Source organism: Neomonachus schauinslandi, chromosome 11, assembly GCF_002201575.2.
Source record: "Neomonachus schauinslandi chromosome 11, ASM220157v2, whole genome shotgun sequence".
NCBI lineage: Eukaryota > Metazoa > Chordata > Mammalia > Carnivora > Phocidae > Neomonachus > Neomonachus schauinslandi.
In genome coordinates this window covers 25,478,179-25,499,607 of record NC_058413.1, presented here as the reverse complement: position 1 = coordinate 25,499,607, position 21,429 = coordinate 25,478,179, and the positions used below count along the sequence as shown (strand labels likewise).

Here is a 21,429-nt window from a genome sequence, read left to right as displayed (position 1 = left end):
TTTCTTTTTGGGAGGCTTCCTCAGATTTCTTGACTCTGAAGAGTTTTATAATGATTGATTTTGTTAATCTTCCCCCATTCATAGCCCTTAAGTGATGCTAGAAACGTTATCAATTGATATTTAACAATATTAAGGATTAAAGTCTCTAGTACGAAGTAAAGCTCTTTATATTAGGGAAAGAAGGGAAAATTGTTACCAAACATATTTACTGTTAAAATAGATTTTGAGTAATAAGGTAGGCTACTTTTCCTATTTGTTTTTGCTTATCTTTATTGAATTCTGAGCCATGAGGTTAATGATTTACATATCATTCTGCTTTAAATTCTTGTTATTTTGTATAAATGATACTAATGATAACCTTTCCTATGGGAACTTGCTTAGTGTGTTCCATGTCATTAAGAGATTCTTTGGAAACTTAGGAATATCTTTAAAAAATCTAGGATGTTTTGATTGAAACTGGAAAAATTTTAGGATTTATTTTTCTGTTTCTTAGGTTTCCTTCTTGTTCAGTGATCGAGGGATTCCAGATGGACACAGGCACATGAATGGATATGGATCGCATACTTTTAAGCTGACCAATGAGAAGGGAGAGGCAGTTTATTGCAAATTCCATTATAAGGTACATGTTGCCTTTGGGGCAGAAGGTACAAGGCTCCTACACACGTCTCTTTACTTCTGAAGATTGGGAGAAGATCAAGGCTCCTCCCTGCCTTTCCCTTACCTCCACTCTGAAGGCTGAGAGGTACTGGTCCAGTTGACTTGGACCATGACTCTTCTCTTGGCTCCGCCCAAGTGAATAGGTGCATGCTGCCCAGTTAAGGGAACTGTGTGGGCTCTCTTTGGTCTCCTCTTTCCATGCCAGAGGGTAGGAGTACACAGCTACTAACAATGGTCAGGCTTTCTTCTCCTTCTGGGCCCTGGGGGCAATTTGTAAATATTTGGGGAAATGCTCATTTAATGCTGGTTCTCTGGTTTAATGTTCCTGGTGCTGGCAGGTGAATATCCATTTTCCCTGGAGAGGGAAGACTTAAGGTTTTGGTTTGGGCTCAAATGGAAGGAGATAATATAGGCCTCTAGGCTATGTGAAAGATTTCTACCAGGTTTAGCCTAGCTTTCTAGACTTCTTTGTTGGAGTTTAGAATTAAGCCTTAGCAAACAGTGAAGTGTTATGTTGCTTTGCCTTTCCTAGCCCTGAGTCATGGTGCTGAACATAGATAACTTTTATGGTCCAAGAGGGGATTATGGCAAAAATGGGGCATTCCTGTCTGTAATACCAACCTCACCATCACTTTCAATCTGATGCTATCTTTCCAGAAACATTTCTCCTAATTTTTTTAAACTCATCCATCCATTTATTTAGCGTTTATTGAGGGTGTATTATGAATAGGGCAAAAGAAGTAAAATCAGTTACAAATGTAAAAAAATAAAAATTGTCTTTTTCATTTACTTTCATATAATCGTCAAATAAGTTACCTTCGGGGGAAGCTCTGAGAACATTTTAATTAACTGAAGTGTTTTAAAAAGCTCTCTTGTATTATGATCTTGGCATTTGTTACAATAAGCAGTATTCTCAGAGAACTCTAGAAGGTATTTAAAAAAAGCCTCTGGTGGCCTGAGAATGTGTTTCCAAATACTACTGCTAAAATAAGCACAGACCAGAAGGGGACTCAGGACAAATATAGTCTCCTTAATGGTATCTACCCCAAGACCTGTTTTCTTCTGTTCGGTCTTAATCTTTATCTGAACAACTTATGTAGGTATATCAAATAGGAAAACTGTTTTCCCTCTTTATACTTATAGCTTGGATATATATAATCTTTGGCAAAGAACAGTTTTAAGCAACAGTTGCCCCATTGGCTTGTAACTGCCAAAAGGAGCAGTGTTGTGTCACAGAGAGCAAGGGCTAAATGACTGTGTCTGGGGCATCTGCATGGTGGTAGCTTTGCAGACAGACCAGTCTGAATTCAAATTTCCTTTTTCTAGGTAACTCTGACTTGGTCATATTATTAAAAGTTCTCTGTGCTCCAGCTTTGTCACTGTGAAATTGGGATAATAATAGCAGCTGTCCATGATCCTGGAAGGATTGGATTGCTTATGGGCCTGTTCAGTAGAGGGCCCTGGGGTAGCCTGAGACCTACTTGGATATATCAGTGTGGATTATTCTAACCTATGACTAGTCTTTTCTAAGCCTGAGGGATTCAGTTAAAATCAGAAAAGTATTGCAATATTATTGCACAATTTAATATATTAGCTCTCTGGGTGATCTGCAGACGGTGACCTCCATTTTTAAATCTGGAAGGTGACTTCTGGTCTGATAGTAAGAAGGGTTCATATCTTGCTGCTGGCTAGAGAGACTTGAGATTTCTGTGGTAGAAAGAGTTTCAGAATTGACTTTGATGAGGAAATCTTTCCATGCTTGGCTTGTGGGGATCTTTCAGAATAAGATACAGGTGAGAATCTGTTGAAAGACTGTATGGTGTGATAGTAGGAGTGTTGGTGAAAGTGACTAACTTAGTTTGGTCTTCATGGCTTGCTTGGGAAGTCAGAATACTAATTTTGGGGCTTCTGGGTGGCTCAGTTGGTTAAGCGACTGCCTTTGGCTCAGGTCATGATCCCAGGGTCCTGGGATCGAGCCCCATATCAGGCTCCCGGCTCAGCAGGGAGCCTGCTTCTCCCTCTGACCCTCTCCCCTCTCATGCTGTTTCTCTTTTGCTCACTCTCTAATAAATAAATAAATAAAATCTTAAAAAAAAAAAGAATACTAATTTTGCCTGCTCCTAGGCAGAGAACTGGTTCAGAGTGGCTCTACTGAAGTTCTTTTCAGTTCTATGAACTATGATTCTGTGATTTCTGAAAAAAAATAAAAGGAAGAGGGGGGTAGAGGGATGCTAACCAGCACAATCTCAATAATTGATTTGAGCTATTACAAAACAGGGAATTAAAAACTTACTTCATGCAAAAAAAATTATTTGCTTATTTTAAAAGTATATATTTTTTTTTTCTGATTTGAAAAGTAACATGAGTGTAAAAATTCAAATAATCACCACTCTGGAAAACAATTTTGAAGTTCCTCAAGAAATAAAATGTAGAATTACTGTGTGACCCGGCAACTTTATTTTGAGATGTATACTAAAAAATCCACTGGGGGCGCCTGGGTGGCTCAGTCGTTAAGCGTCTGCCCTTGGCTCAGTTCGTGGTCCCAGGGTCCTGGGATCGAGCCCCACATCGGGCTCCCTGCTCGGCGGGAAGCCTGCTTCTCCCTCTCCCGCTCCCCCTGCTTGTGTTCCCTCTCGCTGTATCTCTCTCTGTCAAATAAATAAATAAAATCTTTAAAAAAAAAATCCACTGAATTGGACACTTTAAAATGGTTAAAGTGGTACATATTATGTTATGTTTATTTTATGCCAAAAATTTCTTGGCTTTCTGAAGACAGTAGTACAGCATTCTTTATATGGGTGAGAAATTGAAAATGTATGTTAACAGTTAAATTCAAATAATACAGGATACAGAAAGGGAAATATAGGACTAATTTTAAATATGAAATGTATATACAGATTCCCTTAGTATTTAAAAGAATCAAGATAACCAAGTAGAATTTCTTGTTGATGAATTCCTATTTGTATCAGATTTGAACAAGGAAAATCCAGTGTTTGAGTTGCGTTACTCATCATCCTTCAGTGCGTAACTGATTAAAGTTGTATAACTTTGCCAATACATTTCAGTTGGAGCTGCTTTCTCTCATTCTGTAGACTGACCAGGGCATCAAAAACCTTTCTGTCGAAGATGCAGCGAGACTTTCTCAGGAGGATCCTGACTACGGCCTGCGAGATCTTTTCAACGCCATTGCCACAGGCAACTACCCCTCCTGGACATTTTACATCCAGGTCATGACTTTTAATCAGGCAGAAACCTTTCCATTCAATCCATTTGATCTTACCAAGGTGCGTCTGTTAACAACTAAATTGTTTTCTTTTTAAAGTCTCTTTGTACCTAATTTTACAAATTCCAGTCAAGTGTTCATAATGATCGTGAAGTCATGTATGAAATGCCGTGCAGCTGCTTTGCAATTTCCTGGCCTGTGCATCTCACTTCTAGTTCCTGTTTGCTGAGTTCATTGAGTTCCTCAAAGTGGCTTGATCTATCATCATTAGCAGGGAAAAAATCTTGAAAAGCTGATGTCCTTTTGCCCAGGGAAGATGTCAGTATTTACTGTTTACTGTTGGGAAAGATTGAACCAGTGCACTCACCTAAGTTCTTCTCACTTTACTGGATTAAAAAATTATTGTTATATTAGATTCATTATATTAGAAAGCTGGTAATTTTTTTTTTAAAGATTTTATTTATATATTTGAGAGAGAGTGAGCAAGCAAGCGAGCACGAACCGGGTGGGGGGAAGGGCAGAGGGAGAGGGAGAAACAGACTCCTCGCTGAGCAGGGAGCCCGATGCAGGACTAGATCTCAGGACCTTGGGATCATGACCTGAGCCAAAGGCAGATGCTTAACCGACTGAGCCATCCGGGCACCTGGAAAGCTGGTATTTTTAATAAGTACTTTAATTTCTTTTAGTTGGTTATTTGGTAATTGTGAATATGACATTTATTTTTAGATTTGGCCTCACCAGGACTACCCTCTTATCCCAGTTGGTAAACTGGTCTTAAACCGGAATCCAGTTAATTACTTCGCTGAGGTTGAACAGTTGGCATTTGACCCAAGCAACATGCCACCTGGCATTGAGCCCAGCCCTGACAAAATGCTTCAGGTAAGCCTGGTGGATGGAGATCTTCTGAGGCAGGAGTGCAGGTGTGTGCACGGGTGAATGCACGCCCGCATGAGCACACGCACATACACGCTATAATTTGGCATGACCTTTATATAAAGAATTAACTAGAACATCACTTAAATTTTAATTAATCTGGGTCCTTAGGTCCTGTGGGTCTGACTAAGGCATCCTGACGTTACAATATTACAGTATAAAGCAAATTTCATAGTATGTTAAGACTTTGATATTTAGTCTCTTAATTTAAAAGAAGTTACATTAGAAATGCCTCAGGTATTTGTAGAGTAAAGCACTCTTTGTTCAGTCTGTCATTGATGGGAGGGAATATCATTAAATGTTCAGTATAACTTGATTCATTTCCTCTCCCATGGTGATGCTTGAATTTTTCCATCTGTAAAAAGAGACTGGAGATAGTTTTTATGTCACCAGTGATTGAAGGCAGTGCGTTAATTTAACCATTTGTTTCAGTAATGTTCCTACGCATTCACTACTTTTTCATCACTCTCCACTAGGCTCTTTCAAGAGTAGAAAGAGTGAAAAATACTTTTTTGGACCAGAAATCAGTAGGAAAATATTTGGCTTAATAATTATTGAGTAAATCAATCTCTTGTGTTTTTAGACTCTGACCATGAAACAAAGGTGAAAGATTATTACCTGACATTAGGCCACAGTGACTGATGGTTGCTTCTCATAGAAGCATCTAACTCTGGTTCAGGTGTCACTCTCCATGGAGACAAGCTAAGATTCCATTGCTTTTTTTTTTTTATATTTTATTTATTTGAGAGCGAGCGAGTGAGAGAGAGCACAAGCAGGGTGAAGGGCAGAGGGAGAAGCTGAGCAGGGAGGCCAATGTGGGACTCCATCCCAGGACTCTGGGATCATGACCTGAGCAGAAGGCAGACGCTTAACCGACTGAGCCACCCAGGCACCACCATTGTTTTTTTTAATAGTAACTTTCCTGCTTTGACATTGAGAACGTCTAAAACTTTTATAGAAAATAAGTTTTTTTATTAGCTTTCAGTTCAATTTAACATATATATAAATATATATATGTATGTATTTTTTTTTTTTTTTTGAAAAAGATGACTCACATGTGAGGGGGCAAGGGGCAGAGGGCGAGGGAGAGAGAGAATCTTAAGCAGGCTCCATGCCCAGTGCGGAGCCTGATGTGGGGCTCGATCTCACAATCTTGAGATCATGACCTGAGCTGAATCAAGAGTTGGATGCTTAACTGACTGAGCCACCCAGCTGCCCCTTAACTAATAGAAATTGAATACCTCTCTGCGGATGATAGACTGCTCTGGCTGCTATAACATATGAAAACACAAGATAACTATAATATAAGGCAGAATGCCATTTGAATTAGGAGAAATCTTGTCTGTTAGGAGGATGACGACAAAGTTTCAATAATGAGGTAGCATTTGAGATGGCTTTTGAAGAATGGGTAGGATTTCAGTTTTCAACAGAGGTAAAATGGGACAGGAGAGAGACCTGAGTATAGGAGCAACGGTGGGCCATGTTGGGTCTATATAAATTGTGAACAGTCACTTCTTCCTAAAGTAGAAGAAATAAGATTGGGTACATTGAGCATAGGTCAGAGGGGACTTTAGTGCTTGAGTAGAAGTTTGTACAATTGTTCCTTTTAGGACAAGGTTTCTTCAGTTTTGAGAAATGTGGTCTGTGTGTATCAAGTAGAATCAGTCCATTTGGTGAACTGGAGGTCAGAGAATAGAGAAGTAAAGCCAAGGAGATCACAGAGCACAGGCAGAGTGCTTGTGTTGAAAGGAGTAAGGGAAGCCGAGCCCTGGGACCCTGGGCATCCAACCTTCCCTCCCTTGGGGTTGGAAGGGAGGTGAACCGTGTGAAGGAGGTTACTGGGATTTGCCAAGGCATGAATTTATCATGGGTGGAGCTAAAACTGCATAACCCTGGTATTGAGGGAACAGGTTAAAGAACAAATATTATCCAAATTCTTTTCACAATTCAGGTCACCAAGGGTCTCTGGGGCCACAGTGAGACCTGGAGACCGTTAACAACACTGAGTGATACACTTAGAAGAGCTGAGAGGCACTGGGTGGAGGCCTAGGCCCAGGGTAAAGGACCACAGATCATATCCATGTTCTCTGCAACAACAAAAAGCAAATGTCTAAGACATTTCATTGAAACTGGTGGGGAGAAAGTCCCGAGAAAAGATGATAAACCGAAATCATGCAATTCTATTAGTGAATTGAATTTATGAATGAATCCTGTAATTTCTGTCGGTATTAATTTTGGCTGTGGCAAACATATTTTAAATTTAATGTGCTGTCTTCTTTTTTTTTTTTTAAGTGTGTTTAGAAAGTGCAAGGGCTTTATTTAGTAGGTGCAGTCAAGATATCAGTCCCTAGCCCAGTCCTTCTACAACGTAAGTCAGTTAGCTGTGAGTTCTGATGCCAGAGAGCATGTGAGGAGCCATACATACAACAGGGAAAGACTGCTGTACTTATTTAGCCGTTTGGTGACCAGTGAGGAAACGTTTCAAGTTTTTTGAGTAGTTAAGTCACATAATCTGTGTGGGGGCCGAGGCTGATGCTTTTGGCAGGAGTGTGTAGGACGGTGATGGTGAAGGAGGGGCTGGAAGTGGCGATCCAGGTAGGGGGCCTTTGAAATCACTCTGATGGGGACTAATGAGCATCCCAGGGTGACAGTGGTTGTATGGTCATGAACAGTGGTCTCCATTACCTTTCAACAAGATCGTGTTAATAAACTTTAAAGTGTTATCCAAAGCAGTAAGCCAGATCACAGTGAGAAGGACATAGATTCCAGTTAGTGGGGTTCTAGCAGATGTATTTTACAATGTGATAACATCCTTGAGCATAGGAAGTAATACAAGGCAGGGCACTAACCTTGTTATTTGAGGGGAAAAAAGAAGTTCTTACCTAGAACAGGTGTGAAGACTTGTGGCTCTTTGGCTGTTTGACAGGGAAGATTAAGGACCGTTCAGTTCGGGAGAACTCATTTCATGAGAGAAGAAACTTTGCTCTTTTGGGGGGCTAGTCAGGGTTTGGTGGTAACGCTGTACAGAGTGCTTTGTGCTTGAAATTTGAGAATGAAGTGTACAGACCATTCTGCTGTGTGTGTGACTGCACGCAGTCAGTGCCTGTTTCATTTATAACTATAGGGCCGCCTTTTTGCCTATCCTGACACTCACCGCCACCGCCTGGGACCCAACTATCTTCAGATACCTGTGAACTGTCCTTTCCGTGCTCGAGTGGCCAACTACCAGCGTGATGGCCCCATGTGCATGCTCGACAATCAGGGTAGGCCTCAGACGTCTGGCTCACCCGGGCGGGTGGGGGGGGGATGCCGAGGGTGCCACTGAGCAGAGGGCAGGATGCCCTGCTAGGCCCGTGGTCTTCAGGCTCCTGCTCTATGAAGACAACCCAGGGGACCTTCTGCTCTATGAAGCAAGGATGGTTTAAACTGCCTGAAGACTCTATACTTTTTTTTTTTTTTTTTTTTTTTTTTTTTTTTAAAAGATTTTATTTATTTATTTGACACAGAGAGAGAGAGACAGCTAGAGAGGGAACACAAGCAGAGGGAGTGGGAGAGGGAGAAGCAGGCTCCTGGCCGAGCAGGGAGCCCGATGCGGGGCTTGATCCCAGGACCCTGGGATCATGACCCGAGCCGAAGGCAGACGCTTAACGACTGAGCCACCCAGGTGCCCCAAGACTCTATACTTTTATCTGTTTGATATATTTTATTGAGAGTTCCCATCTCAGATTTTCCTTGCCGTCCATCAGATAATGAAAGGTGGGAGAAAGATCTTTCACACTGGCTGTTGAAGAGTAGCATTCAGCTTAGGGGTTAGGTTTTAAAGACTTTTCACAAAGTGGACAGTTCCTTATCACTCTTAAATCACTAGGACTTAGACTCTTGGAAGTGCAAAAGTGCAAGAGTTCCTGTTTTTTGTTTTCCATTACACTTGGCTGGGGTCAAGGAGGAACAAATGGGGCATGGGACAGGTTAGAATAAGGGAGACAGAGTGAATCAAGTAATCCTCCCTTACTTTTTTTTTCAAAGTGAATATAATATAGTTGAATTCATGGAAATCAGCTGGTGAGATGAGACTCTATTGTATTTTGTTCTTTGGAGCTCATTTATCAAATTTATGAATTTCTTTTCTTTTAACTACTGTTTTTGGTGCCATGTATAAACAGCCTCTATTTTTGATTACTTGTTCTAATTAGTGAATGTTTGATTAATGTTTTTTCCTTTTAATGCTCCCCAGTTTAATATCGATCTTAATTTTCTTTCTTTTGTTTTCTTATTTGGGCACATTGTTTTTTTGGTAATAGGCTGCTTACATTGATCCCTTCAGAAATTTTACTGATGATTTATATTTATAGCCATAGATGTCTATATTCAAACCAAGTTTACTTTTCTCTGATACAAAGAGAAAGAAAAGAAAATTTGGAAAATATAAGGGAAAGAAGAGAAGGGGAGAAGAAAAACCCACTTACAGCCCCAACACTCAGAGGCCACAACTGTTGCGTTTTGCTTTATTTCCTGCCAGTTTTCTCTGGGACTATTTTTTATAGACTTAAGATTATTTTGTTTATATGATTTTGTGCCTTGCATTTGTTACCATTATGACTAAGCCTTTGTATGTATTTAACGAGTTTACTTGCTCACTAACTGATTACATCAAGTATTTGCAGCACTTTTGCTCCCTGAGGTTTATAGAACTCATGGGGTGTGCTGTTGCCTAAAGTAGCTGATATTTCCTGTGTTGGTCTTCTGCATTTTTATTCTAAAGTGATTTCTTCCTTTCATATTTGTCAGTCCTTTTGTTCCTGAGACCGGCTGTATCGGAGAGGTTCATGTATATTCTGGAACTTCATTAATAAGTACTTGCTTCATGTTTATCGTTCTTGTTCACCATTATGGTGGCATGTGTATGAAAAACTACTTAAGGATACATTTTGACACACCCTTTGCCTACTTTTATAAGCTGAGCATTTGGGTTGTGCTCTTGAAGTTTAATGAAAGAGCTTAATTGTTCCCAGTAGTCAATGACTTGAAGACAACTCCCAGAGGAAGGGTCAGAACTCATTTGGAGATAGAATTTTAAAATTACTCAAATAGGCACATTTCAAAGAACTAATTCTTAGTGCAGAAGACCACTGTGGTAGCTGGTTGTTGGAGCATTTTGCTGACCTGGAATGAATCCCAAGGGCTAATAATTGGGCCCCATAACAGTATGGGGCCCTCCTTCTCCCTACATGCACTTGATGGGTGTGATCTATAGGCACCTCTTGATTATTCACTCTGCATAATCTATCCTGGCAGTGAGCTGGTTAAGATTCTAACCTCAGATTGGTTTGTTCAAAACACTCAAGATGTTTCTAGGCCACTCCTGCTTAGGCAGCATGTGCTCAGGTAATTCAAGCTTCAGCCAACATTAGCTGAAGCAGTTAGGAAAATAAATATGCCAAAATGAAAAATTTAATTTATTCCAGAAGTCAGAAGATATGTTTTGATTGCATTTGTCATTATTTTTTTCTATAAGTCCAGATAAATGAGTGCTGCCATACTAGAAATATCAAACTAAAAAAACAATCCTTTTTTATTTATCTGTAGAGGGAAGGGAAAGGGAAGCTAGAATTGAATAAAGTCGTAGTCAATAAAGGAAAGATACTCCAAGAATCTTAAAACCTTGAAGGAATAGTGAAATAGAGCTGTGTAATGGGAATATAGTCTGTACTGGAATGGAAGAGACAAAACAGATCGCAGATCCCAGCTCTACCACTAACCACCATGTGACCTTGCAGCAGGCAGTTAACATCTCAGGGCTCAGTTTATATGTGTCTGTAGATTGAAGGAGCAGCGCTAGAACTTTCAGTTGCTCCCAAGAGTTCTGTGATTCAGTGTCTGAATTGAGCCCAAGCCCAAATGAAACTCTCAGATTTGAAATGTATCTTTGGGTCTCATCTTCTATGGGGGCCAGATCAAACCTGTATAAATATATTTGTACCAGTAAGCATTGGAAGATTTTAAAGATCAGATCACTTGAAGTGTTAAAGAAAACTTGAGATCTCTTCATTAAAACTCAGAGTGAGACCGCCCATGAGAGCATTTGGAAGGTGGCATTATTCTCTAAGAATCTGAGTCCTGCGTATAGCTAAATAGGAGACGTTAAAAATAATATGTACATGACCTGCATATATATTGTGTGTGTATATCTAGGCATGCATGTGTGTGTATATACACGTATATGTGATTGCCACTTGAATTATATCTTATTACATTGACTGCTTGTAGACTTAATTCCTTTTTCCTCTCCCTAAGTGAATCTGTATGGTTTTCTTTTGAAGGTGGTACTCCAAATTACTACCCCAATAGCTTTAGTGCTCCGGAACAGCAACCTTATGCCATCGAACACAGCAGCCAGTGTTCTCCCAATGTGCAACGCTTCAACAGTGCCGACGAAGATAATGTCACTCAGGTACCAGCTTCTTGGTTTGCCATGGGAGTCACTTGATCAGCTTCCTTGTTGATGTCTACATATTTCCCCCTGCCCCCCCCCCCTTATTTTAAGATTTTATTTAGAGAGAAAGAGCATGCATGAGTGGGGCAAGGGGCAGAGGGAGATGGAGAGAGAGAATCTCAAGCAGACTCCATGCCGGGCGTGGAGCCTGATGCGGGGCTTGATCTCACAGCCCTGAGATCATGACCTGAGCTGAAATCAAGAGGCAGGTGCTTAACTGATTGAGCCACCCAGGCCACCCTATTTTCCCCCTCTTAAAGTGTCTAATATATCTTATATTGAATTCATGGAAGACATCTCTTATCATAAATCAGTCCCTTTATTAGATGGAGTTGAAGTGTTGTGTTACTATGCTCTTTTGGTACAAGGTATGGGGACTCATTTGAGTTCCCCTAAATTTTATTGAAGGGATTATAGGTGGGGGCCACTGGGGAAACAGGGTTGCATAGAAATGTAAGAAATGCTCAAATAAAGCTTAAGTACAATCGCATCTGAGAAGCTAGGCAGGACAGCCCAGATTTAAGGGACTAGAACAGCATTCACAATAGCACTGGGAGCCTCAGTAGCAAGAGTGTAGGGTAGGGCCCACTGTTCACAGGACTCCGCTGCTCTCTACCTGTCGGCTTCTATTTTTCAGTACCTGTTGCTTATTCTTACCGTGTTCTCCTGACTTCCACCTCATAGCTTCTGTTTTAACATTGCTGTGGCTTTGCTGTGACCTTGGCCTAACTCTTCTTTATAGCTTCTTTCTCCATATATTACTTTTTTGGGGGGACCCTTTTCCACTCTCTCTCTCTCAGTACTTCTCTATCAGATTCTGGAGAGAGGGAGTCGAATTGATTTGACTGATCTTTTCACTCTAGGCTGCATCACTGACCTTTGGCCAGCCTGTGGTTAATTGCCCTGGGTCAAGTGCCCACCCTCTTTCCAATCACCTATGGCTGTCCAAGCGCTGTTCTCTCAGGGGTTGCACTGAAAGAGACCCTTTGACTTTGAAGAGCAGCCTCCTCATTAATGTGTCCAGTGCAACTTAGACCTCACACAAGAGAAGAAGGAAATTAAAGTCTAGTTGTGTTAGAGTTCGGTTTGGGCGGTTGGTGTTAAACTTAGTATTTAAATTAGAATAGGAACTATATCTAGTTTCTCAATTTATAAATGTGGGTTCTAAGTAAAAGATGTTTACATGAATTAATTCACTGTGAAGATATCTTTATTTGAAAGGGATGCATACATAGATATGTGTATATAAAAAAGAAATTACTTTATAGTAGGATGTAAACCATATCTAGATGAAATTAAACATCTTCTAAAAGCCTTTTGTAGTTAACTGCATTATTCTTGGTGATGCGGATGATACCAAGTATATTATAATACAATCCCTGCCTCTCAGAGAATTTTGCCTGCATGAGGCCTATTCCGGTGTTAAACTAGCTAATACTACCTCTGCAAAAATTAATTTAGAGAATACGTGGCTTACAGAGTAAGAGAGTATATATGCAGTTCATCTAACTAACAACTCATGTTCAGAATATGTAAAGAACTCCGACAGGGCAGTGAGAAAAAGACAAAGGAATAGAAGATGGGCAAAGACTTGAACAGGTACTTCACGAAAGAGGATATCCAAATGACTGAAAAATATACAGAAAAGTGGTTTATCTCCGTAGTCAGCAGGGATGTGCAAAATAAAACCACAAAGAGATAGCACTACATATGCACCAGAGTGTCTAGAATTAGAACGACCAGCCACGTCAAGTGTTGAGAGAACGAGAAACAACTCTAACTCTCCTGTGAATGTAAATTAGTTCAGCTGTTTTGGAGAACGGTGTCTCAGGATCCATTCAAGCTACACGTGTGTGTCTTTTGACCCTAGTAAAGTACACTGTTGTGTAGGAACCTAATAGAAATGTGTACATATGAGCACCAGAAGACACGTACAAGACTGTTCCTGTTACCCATATGTTCAACAAGAGCTTGGATAAGCACATTTGGCAGAACACATTTAAAATATTAGAAATCAAAAGAATTGCCTTTGGGGAGGCAGTTGGAGAAAAGGGGATAATGACTGGGAGGAGGGGCTCTGGTGGGGAGATTTCTGAGGTGTGAATGATGTTCCTTCTTCATCTGGGTGGTGGTTGTGTAGTGTGTTCACTGAAAAATCATTGAACCTTACACTTAGGGTTAGTACCCTTTACCGTAGGGCCGTTATACTTAAATTAAAAAGCTTACTAAAGAAAAAAAATCATTCAATTTGTATATACTAGTAAAAATATCACGTTTCCTTTAAAAAGAATTTGGTCCTGCTATCAAAGGTCTATGGTTAAAGTGTTGGAGCTGATAAAACCATCTGGAATCTTTATCTGGCTAATAAAATTGAATAGCCGTCCCGTGTGTGGGGTCCGTGTCTCCCTATAGTGAGCAGCTGAGTTGTATGTACAGATGGTGGCTGCTAGCCAGGTGTAAGGATATGCAGATCAGAGCACCCTGGAGACTTCTTCAGTTTGACTTCCAAGTCCTGCCTGCCTTTTGCCTGAGCAGCGTGACTGCTGACGCAAGGCTCAGATGGGTTAGGGTTCCATACTATTTACGTTGCAGCTGTCTTGTCCACATGCTGAGATAGAGGTGCTGTTTACCTTTTGTGTTTGTACATGTGCTTTTTTTGTTAACCTCTTGGAGCTAGATTAACTAGATCTCTAGGAGAGCAAGTATTTCATATGGGTTTTATTGAGTGGTATGTTGATAAATATTAACAGTCATGTACAGAGGGGAAAAGCCCTGGTTTATAGTGTTTGTCAATTTTCTTTCTCTCTCTTTTTATTTATTTATTTATTTATTTAAGATTTTATTTCTTTATTTGACAGAGAGAGACAGCGAGAGCAGGAACACAAGAAAGGGGAGTGGGAGAGGGAGAAGCAGGCTTCCCGCGGAGCAGGGAGCCTGATGTGGGGCTCGATCCCACCCAGGACCCTGGGATCATGACCTGAGCCGAAGGCAGACGCTTAACGACTGAGCCACCCAGGCGCCCCTCTCTTTTTTTTTTAGAGATTTAATTTATTTATCTGAGAGAGAGAGAGCATAAGCAGGGGTAGGGGCAGAGGGAGAAGCAGGCTCCTTGCTTAGCGGGGAGCTTGACGGGGGATTAATCCCAGGACCCTTGAGATCATGACCTGAGCCAAAGGCAGTGGCTTAACCAACTGAGCCACCCCGGCACCCTATAGTGTTTGTCAATTTTCCTGATGAGAATATTCCCTACAGCTGATTTCCAGCTAGCACCATGGTGTCACTGAAACTGTGGCTTTGGGACATGAGGTTCCATATCACACTATTACGTAGTATTTCTACTGTAGTGATACAGTAGACACAAATAACCTCAGGAACATAAGTAATATGTATTAATTGGGAAATCATACATTTTGAAGGTTTGTTATTTTTGTTTGTAATATAATTTAATTGTAAGTTTATGTAATTGAAGTTTTAATAACAGCCGTGTCTAACAACTCACAAAATTCTTAAAAAGATGACCATCTGATCTCATGAGCAATTGGGCTCCAGCGCACTGGTGAAATTGCAGGACCAGTTTCCTTTTAGTTTGATGGTAGATTGATGGGACGTAGGAGGCCTCCCTTCTACTTGTCATACATGGGCATGCTAGATTAAAAAATTTTAAAAAAAGTAGTTGAGCTAACAAACAAAATTAAATCTCTGGGTTCTAGAAATGGAATCACAATAGTGCATGAACATGGTGGGTAACCAGACCCTATTTACATCTTATTAAGATTTTATGACTCCAAGGGGCTTGGAGTTTAGGCTGCAGGCTCCATGTGTTGCAGAGAGCTAGAACTGGGCTCTTGACATATGACATAATGATGAGAGCCAGGTGCCGGCACTCCATGGGAAAAACTACCCACCAGACAGAGGCTGCAGCTTGCCAGCATGTGGGCCCTACACTTCCTGAGAAATTGGGTGTCCCTTTCCTCTCCTCTTCTCCTCTCAGGTGAGGTCTCTGCATTCTTGTTCCACTTAGAACCACCTAGAAGTTCTGACCTGAGAAACAATGAGTCAGTGAACTCTTCTAGGCCTTTGCAGAGATGGTGAAAAAAATCACAAGACACCTTCACAATTTGGACTCAGGTGCTGTTTCTGCAGAAGATAACTCCTGTTGGAGATGAGTCCCAGGGAAGAATTACAATACATGTAGGGAAATCCAGTACCCTGAGAAATTACACATGCAATAGATGGAAGAATCATGTACATGACAGAATACTCTAAAAGGGCTTTAAAATAAGCATGTATACCATATTCAAGGAGATAGAGAAAGGAATATGATCTATAAGATAAAAATAAGATATGGGAAAACAAAAACAAGTAGATTTAAGAAAGAACCAAATAGATGTTTTTAGAAACAAAAAGTACGATCTTTCAAATAAAAATTCAACAGACACAGTGACTCAGTGGTTGGTTAAGCAATGTTTTAGGTACAGCTGAAGAGAGAATTAGGGAATTGGGGGATAGATCTGAGAAAATCCCCATAATGCAGTACTGTAATTGGATTGTGTTCATGTCAAAAATTTGATTTTTGAACTTTAGTATCAAATGTAAATTTTGTTCAAATTTTAAAAATATGTTTTTATGGCTTGATATTTGATAACACTTAAGAAAAGCTATGAACATTTTGACATTTTATGAATCTGCTACTTTGGATAATTGGATATTTTTGGACTTTATAAACATTAGTAGAACAGGACATAGAATGGTGCCTGGTATATTATAGGGACTTTATAAATAAGTTCTGGTTGAATGAATGAATGAATGAAATGTTAGAATAAAATCATAGCTGTTACTTAGAAATGCTTGATTTTAGAAGTGAGCAAAGCCCTTAGGACTCATATACCTTACTTCTAAGCTCCTATTTTTCATTTTAATCTATTGATACTCATTTTAGAGGTAAGGTCAATCGTATAAATAAAGTATCACTACTAACGTGTGTCTTCTCCAGGATTTTGCTTGGCTTCTGAAAAACTAAGGGTATATATTAATGAAGTAGGGTTTTTTCCTCTATGGTTCTGGATGAATTGAACAAAGGTTGTATTATGCGAAGCTTCCATTTGATGACAGCTTGCCCATTCTGGACTTGTCAGTAGCAAGGTGTGGTAGGATTCTTAATTGTAGGCTATACTGTGTTTTTTTTATAAGAGACATATAACTACAAAGGACATTACTAAGAAGCAGTTGTGAGCTATTATGAACTGAATTCTTCCTATTCCACAAAACAAAAAGGAACTTCACACAAATGACAGTTTTCACTAGAATTTTAAATTATCCTTAAATTCTAAACACTTTTTCATTCTTACACCAATGAGAAGCCTTGCTTTTTCATTTCAAAAGTGGAACATTGGGTGAGTTTTGTTCATGACAGACTGCTTTTTTGACTCTCTGCACCATGCATTTTCCCTGAGCAGGTGCGGACGTTCTATACAAAGGTTCTGAGTGAAGAGGAGAGGAAACGCCTATGCGAGAACATTGCTGGCCATCTGAAGGACGCACAACTTTTCATTCAGAAGAAAGCGGTGAGTGATACTTTGTGAGCTGACGGGTGACATCTGCTGGCCGGAGAAGAGAGTGCAGCTGTGTGAGAGACCCCTTAAAAGGAAGTGTCGTTTCTCTTCTATTAATCGAACTTAAAAAAATTAGTACAAATCCCAACCCACCTCCGATTCTTTTCTCTGCATGTTTTATTTCCAGTGAATTTGGCGTATCCATCGATCCTTTAGCTCCTTGTCCAGTGTATAATAATTGAGTTGAATTCAGGGTGAATTCTGTTCTATGCTCTTCATTGACTGTGGCCAAATTCTGTGCCAGAGTCATGTCCAATATAAAAATGTGGGTCCTGCCACAATTTTGCTTTGACTTTAGAAGATAAGAAATATGGATTGCATTTTTGTGTTGTGAAGCCTGTCTAACCACTCGGTGTCATGACACCTGACCCTCCTTCAGAAGCAGCTAGAAACTTGCACGCTCTCTGGGGAGAGCTGAGCTGCTTCCAAAACTCAGGCTGAACTTCTGGGCTGAGGTGCCAGGGAATTTCTGATGGCAGCTCACTGTGCTGCGTGGAGCCTTCTCACTTGCAGTTTTCGGGCCTGCCACAGGGGTCAGCTCCTTGGAAACTGAGACAACCCCACAGTTGCCTTGTGTCTTGGTTGGTGCTTCTCTGTTCAAAGGGGCTCTCTGGGACGTGTTCAAAGTCCTGGAGACAAGTACCAGCAGGCTGGGCGCTTTCTCTGTAGGCAAAGTTCTATGTCTTTAACTGTCTTTCACAAGTGTGTATATAAAAATAACCTTTTAAATTGCTGAGGCACTGTTTACACATTGCTGTCTGTAGCAGAGAGCTGGACGGTTGCTCTGTGAGGTAGGCGGGGGCAGGTTTTATCTCACTGATAAGAACGAGTGGGACAGTATGTAAGTAGCACAACTGGGCTTGAACCCTTGGCCTTTGCTCGCATGTGCTGAAGCTGTAGGGCTTCCTAGGGGTTCACGATGCCCCCTTCCTGCTGTCCGCTCTGTATCAGCCCATGGTCAGGAGTTCCTGCTCCAAGTCTGTGGACTTGCCCAGCACGGGCCACTGTGTGTGTATCCCTGGCTTGAAACTCAGGCAGTGTCTGGGCCCATCTCGTTATACAAATTGCTGTGACTTATTGAGTCACCCTGAGGTCGGCTCCTTACGTGCACTAAGTGCCGCTCTCCTCATTCTCTGAGGTCGGTTTAATTATGTTGTTCATTTTATTGGGAGTGGACACTGAAGCTCAGAGGAATGACTTATCCAAGGTTGCTCAGCCAGTATATGCCAAGGTTTTCCCCGGATCCCCCAAATCTTGCTCTGTGTTGTTAAACACTGTGTTGTTCTGCCTTCCTTCCTCCCCTACAGAGTAAACACCGTGCTGCACATGCCGGGGGCCGGCCTAGGAGGGGGGTAGGGTCATATTTACATTCTTTTCATTTGGTTTCAGGTCAAGAACTTCAGTGATGTCCATCCTGACTATGGGGCCCGCATTCAGGCTCTTTTGGACAAATACAACGCTGAGAAACCTAAGGTGAGCCCAGAGCAGCCTGGCTGTGGTAAAGGAAGGGTGTCCTGGATCAGACTGGATTGGATGGTTTGGTTTCCTTTTGTGATGATTCTTCTCAGGGACAACTATTAGATTTTTCAAGCTGTTCAGACACTCACTTGATAGGTAAAGAACTCACCTGCAAAGCACATCCTCTTCACTTTAACTCTGGACCCCATAAGGTAGTGTAAGTAAATGCAGTCCCCAATGGTTATTATCTTCATTTGAGCACAAATTAAAGCTAAGATGAATACCAAGTTGCTGCTGCTGAGCGAGTTAATTAACCTGCTGGTCTTGTTCTTTTAAAACAGAACGCGATTCATACCTTTATGCAGCATGGGTCTCACCTGGCTGCAAAAGAGAAAGCCAACCTGTGAGAGTCGGGGCCCTGGGCCCGCCCCGAGTTGCTCTACGCCTGTGAAGCAAAGCGTGGTGTTCACACGTGTACCCACTCTTCGCCGGGTAGAAGATTCTCCTGTGCTAGGTGCACAAATGCAAGCTTATGTCTTTAAAAAATGATAATCCAGGTTTCTATAGCAAGTAATGTAGCGGTGGCTTTTAGTGCTATTTCCCTAGGGGAAGAAAGGGTAGGGCTTAACAATGTTGTAAAAGAAAATGTATTTGCTTTTGACGGTTGGATTATTCACTTAAAATGACTAGAATGAAAGTTTCTGGCAGAAATATGATTGTATTTGATAAGAAAAAAATCTCGGTGAAATCAGTATGTTTACATATCATCTCATGGCCTTATTATATAAAAATATGGCTATAATTATATAAGAAGAAAAGATCATCTACTCAGAAATTTTAATTTTTCTCAGTTCCATATAGGAAAAACACATTTAATGCACTGAAAATAATTTCATTGACATCATAGCTTAATGCTTATTCCTGCCTGGAACTGATCAGATATTTTTAAATTTGGAATTACATCTATGCTAATATAGCATTGATTTTGCAACAGACTGATTTGTAATTGCTACATTTTTACAATAAAATAATCTATACATAAGAAGAATGGTATTTGATTTCTTTTGGCTCCGTTATAACTTGGACTCTTAATCTAAATATCCTGTATCATCAGATGCTTACCCTTAAAACTGAAAATACCAATATCCCAAGGATACTTTATTATTTGTTTAAACCAGTAGCCTTTAGACACAGCTTTCTGAGACACTGCGGACCAGAACTTTTAATTCTATTGGGAAAATAGCAAATTTCCCAATTTTGAAAATTACTTAGATCTCTTGTCCATTAACTCACTTCCTTATCTGATTATGAATTTTTATTTAAGAACCTCCTGTTCTTTTCTTTCTTTTTTTCTTTAACTCATCTTTGCCTATCATGCTTAAAATCAAGTGGAATGCTCTAGAGGTGAGCTCTTGAGTACTGAATGAAACCTGTTTTCTTTGAAAATCCTTATTCCCTTCACCCCAGCTCTTCAAAACCAGTTTGTACTCACAGGAATTCCCTGAGATCTTGGGCTTCAGGAAACCATTGGACCCCTAGTAGATACAAACTTGCAGTCTTTTAGCTCAAACTTTTTTTAACCCCCCTGCCAAATTCTCCTGCCTAAATCCTTCCTGTACTTGGCGTGTGCTCGGAAACTGTTTTATTTGTCAACATAGAAAGTAAAATTATCCATTTGTGCCTAGTGGTGAATACTTTCAATATAGTGACTTCACTACAATTCTGGCTTTTTACAGTATTAAATATATAAGATAAACTCATAAAAATTAACATAATTTGACGATGGGGAAGGAGTTTATTTGAAAATTGGTTATAAGTACAAAGATGGAGTTTTTGAGAGAATTTTCTGCTTTGGTCTATTCTGTCGTCTAGAAATAAGTCACTAGGTAAAAATCACATGTATCTAACAAGTTTCCTGTATGTAAAGATCTGACACCTGGAAGTGTCTCCACTTTTGCTCTGGAGACCTCTTTTTATAATTTTCAAAGATAAATATTGATAAGGTTAACTTCTTCAGTTAGGTTTTACTTCCTGGGAAGTAGTACTGAATTATATTCCTTTTAAGTGACATTAAGATACATCTTAAGAGTTTCTGAGCCAAATTTATAAGGAGAATAAAATTAGTAAGAGGTGGTATGTTACACAGGCTTTAGAACCACAGAGACCAAGATTCAAATCCATGCTCTGCCGTTTTCCACCTGTGGATATTTGAGCAAGTTGCTTCACTCTCTGAGTATTAGTTCCCTCATCTCTAAGTGGAACCAATAATTGTTCTATCTCCCTAGGGTTGTGTGATGATTATTCAGAATATTTGACCTTGACTACCACTTCTTTCCAGCTCAGCCACCCTAGGACCCCATCTTGGTCAGCTTTTGCTTTGTAACAAACCACCTCAAAACTAAGTGACTTCAAACAATAATCATGTATCACTCATGTATCCAAGTCAGCTAGGGATTGGCTGATCTAGGCTGGGCTCAGTTGTGGCAGTTTGTTGATGTGGCTCTGTGTCACATGTCTCTCATCCTTCTGGGATGCATGGTGATGGCTAGTCCATAGTGATGGCAGAAGTGCAAGAATGCAAGGAAAGGAAACCTACTCTTTTTCCTTTCTTGGGAAATTGAGATTGCAAGAGTGAAATCCCAATTGCACAAGTGTTTTTCAAGCCTTTGTTCATGTCATGCCCACTAATATTTCACTGGCCAAAGCAAGTCATATGGCTAAACCCAAAATCCAAGGGTGAGGAATTGTACTCCACCCATGGAGGTGATTCTGTGTGTGAGTGTGTGTGTGTGTGTGACTCTATCTGAACATTAATTTACCATAGACTTCCCCTCCTACTAGTTCTTCGACACTACTAGAATTTCCAATTAGTTCTCAATGGTCTTCACCCTCTTTGTGTCCTTACTTCCCTTCTTACTTTGTTTACATTTTATCTAGTTCTAAATAATAACTACTCCAGAACCCAGCTTTGGTCAAGGACGCCTCTCAGTGACTCAGTTCTTGCCCTGGAAATGACCATGACCGAAGCAAACCACAGCCCTGTTGACTGGGCT

General features: G+C 40.4%; 1 protein-coding gene across 1 annotated transcript in view; it reads left to right on the top strand.

The window, feature by feature from the left end:
* The window catches only part of CAT (catalase), a 37,632-nt gene extending 18,211 nt beyond the window's left edge, over positions 1 to 19,421 (top strand). The window contains exons 6-13 of the mRNA XM_021685354.1: positions 494 to 619; positions 3,750 to 3,941; positions 4,607 to 4,759; positions 7,938 to 8,076; positions 11,134 to 11,264; positions 16,763 to 16,870; positions 18,308 to 18,391; positions 18,718 to 19,421. Of these exons, the coding sequence (XP_021541029.1) occupies positions 494 to 619; positions 3,750 to 3,941; positions 4,607 to 4,759; positions 7,938 to 8,076; positions 11,134 to 11,264; positions 16,763 to 16,870; positions 18,308 to 18,391; positions 18,718 to 18,783 (999 nt within the window). The 3' untranslated portion in view covers positions 18,784 to 19,421. The remainder of the gene's footprint in view (positions 1 to 493; positions 620 to 3,749; positions 3,942 to 4,606; positions 4,760 to 7,937; positions 8,077 to 11,133; positions 11,265 to 16,762; positions 16,871 to 18,307; positions 18,392 to 18,717) is intronic.
* The last annotated feature ends 2,008 nt before the right edge of the window (positions 19,422 to 21,429 follow it).